Genomic DNA, 2,500 nt, shown 5'->3' with positions numbered 1-2,500 from the left:
TACTTGAGTGTATTCACGTCCGAAGGTGTTATTAGTGCATTTATCAAATATATTGTTAGTTTAAACTTTTTATTTTTATCACTGACATCGGTATGTTCATGTTGATGCACTACAGTAGCGAAATAGAGTGCATAAACGTGAACATATCCATGATTATAGTATAATGAAATTCATACTAACAAAATTAGTGGTTTAATTATTTGAATACTAACACCACATTAAAAGTCATTTGATTTACATATACCCATCTAATAACACATATTTCAATCATGCCTCACTACATAAGATTTCACTGACTTTTCTATTCTTTTTCACAATAATCATATAATAATTTTATCTACTGTCGTATCCATATTTTGAATGACATGATGAACTGACTTACATGCCCGATGATAACAGGCATCAGCATCTCTCCGGCGGCGGCTGTCACGACCAGGATGCTTGTGATGGAAGCTGGAGAAACATTGTTATCATTATCCTTACTGTTATTGTCATGGTTGTTGTTGTCATTATCATTATCATTATCATTACTACCATCATTACCATTACGATGTCATTATTACTATATGAATATTATTATTTTTATTTTCATGTCTGTCTCTCTAGAGCATCGGAAGAAACAACCAGAGAGACACCTTCCTTCCCTTCCTTCCCTTCCTTCTTTCCACTAACCTAACATCCCGAATACACAAAAACAAAGAAACACCCCCCATCCCCCCAAAAAAGGAAACAACTAACAGAAAAAAAGCGTCTTAAAAACAACCCAAATATGCAAGCAAAAGCATACAACCCATTAAAAAAAAAGAACAATAAACAACCCAAACAAGAAAACAAACAAACAACCGCAAAAAAACTAGCAACTCAAACAATGCCCCATGGAAGCCAGACTCCAAGCAAGCCCTTACTCCCCCCCCCCCCCCCCCCCCCCTTCCCCTAACCTCCGGCCTTACACGTCACATGGATGTAGGTCTCGGCGAGGGACACGGCGGTCGGGTACACGGAGGAGAGGAAGGTGCCGAAGACGCAGGTCCCGACGTACAGCACGCCGTGGTTGTGGCGGAAGGAGAGCATCAGCAACATTGCAATGAGGCAACCGCTCTGCAATGAGGAAGTTTTTGTAAGGGTTTCGGTGTTTTAGGTTGCTTCATGTAATAATTCATAAAGATATGATGATTTACAAGAGTTAGTAGTCATCATTATTAACATCATTGCAACGAGACAATCGTCTGCAAAGTATAGGTTGTACCGCGTGCTTTTTCTCTATGTATGTATTTTAAGTATTCTGATGACGTGTTTCTATTGCATTTACGATTTGTTGTATATATCTGCCAGGTCTGGTGATCACCATCATCAGCATCATTATATCATTACATTGGTTCGGTGATCCATCGATACTTATTGATGATATTATATGTGGATTTGATTTAATATTATATCAAGACTGGGAATTATTAAAGTGATCCATTACGTAATTGGAATGATAAAATGTGTAAAATATGGCAGGCCACAAAATAACACCAATTATCTGATATGTCTGTTAATGTATCTATTCACATAGTCTGTCAATTAATTATTTGGTATGAATTTACCTATCAATTAATCTCTCTACATGTTTGTCTATCTGCCTGTTCAGCTATCTAGCCATCCATGGTGTATCTAGCTATTGACCCATTTTCTATTTGTTTATTCATCTATCCATCTTTGACCTGATTGATATCCATGATCTATTTTGTACCTATCTATCTATCCACTTAAGACCTTCTATCTATAGTCGATCTTCTACCTATCTATCTATCTATCTATGCATCCATCTATAAATCTTTGAATCTAACTATCCAACAATTCATCAACACTTTCCTCCTATGCACTTCTTCCCCCCCCTCCCCCCCCGTGCCCTTCCGCGATACCCACTATATTGCAGAGCAGCATGAAGGAGGGCGCCAGGCGGGTAGCGATGCCGATGGAGACGAGGCGACCGAAGGCGAAGGTCCCCCAGAAACAGGCGTTCAGGTAAGCCGCCTCGTTCATGGACATTCCTGCGATGCTCTTCACGGCATAGCTGAACACGTAGCCGCCGTAGCCAGCCTGGAGGAGGCGCAGAAGAGGGGTTAGGAGGGTGAGATGTAGAGGGAGGTGGAGGGGTGCTCGATGAGGAGGTAGTGGGTGAGTTGGAGGCGGGTGAATATGGTATAGGAGGTGGAGGAGAGGGGGGTGGGGATAGGGCAGTAGTGGTGGTGGATGATGAGGCGGTATAGGGGTGGAAGAGGTAGTTGAGATGCTGGATGAGGAAGAAGTGAACGTGGGAGAAGTGGGGACAGAGGGCGAGGATCGCAGAAGGAGGCAGAGGAAGGATAGTGGATGTGGTGGATGTGGAGGAAGTGGAGATGGTGGTTGATGAAGAGAGTTGAAGGAGGGGAAAAGGAGGGGGTATGACTGTACAAATACTGGATGTGGAGAACGACAAAAGAGGAGGGAAGGAGGAGAATAAGGATACAAAAAT

At 42.0% G+C, this 2,500-nt stretch overlaps 1 protein-coding gene across 2 annotated transcripts in view; it reads right to left on the bottom strand.

The window, feature by feature from the left end:
- LOC125037196 (major facilitator superfamily domain-containing protein 4A-like) overlaps positions 1–2,500 on the bottom strand; it is an 87,068-nt gene that overhangs the window by 1,074 nt on the left and 83,494 nt on the right. For both annotated transcript variants that reach the window (XM_047630246.1, XM_047630247.1), the window contains 3 exons: positions 1,912–2,085; positions 951–1,098; positions 383–453 (listed from right to left, as the gene is read on the bottom strand). In XM_047630246.1, the coding sequence (XP_047486202.1) occupies positions 383–453; positions 951–1,098; positions 1,912–2,085 (393 nt within the window). The remainder of the gene's footprint in view (positions 1–382; positions 454–950; positions 1,099–1,911; positions 2,086–2,500) is intronic.

The sequence above is a fragment of the Penaeus chinensis genome, chromosome 22 (assembly GCF_019202785.1).
Source record: "Penaeus chinensis breed Huanghai No. 1 chromosome 22, ASM1920278v2, whole genome shotgun sequence".
Lineage (NCBI taxonomy): Eukaryota > Metazoa > Arthropoda > Malacostraca > Decapoda > Penaeidae > Penaeus > Penaeus chinensis.
This window is presented reverse-complemented; position numbering and strand designations above follow the sequence as displayed.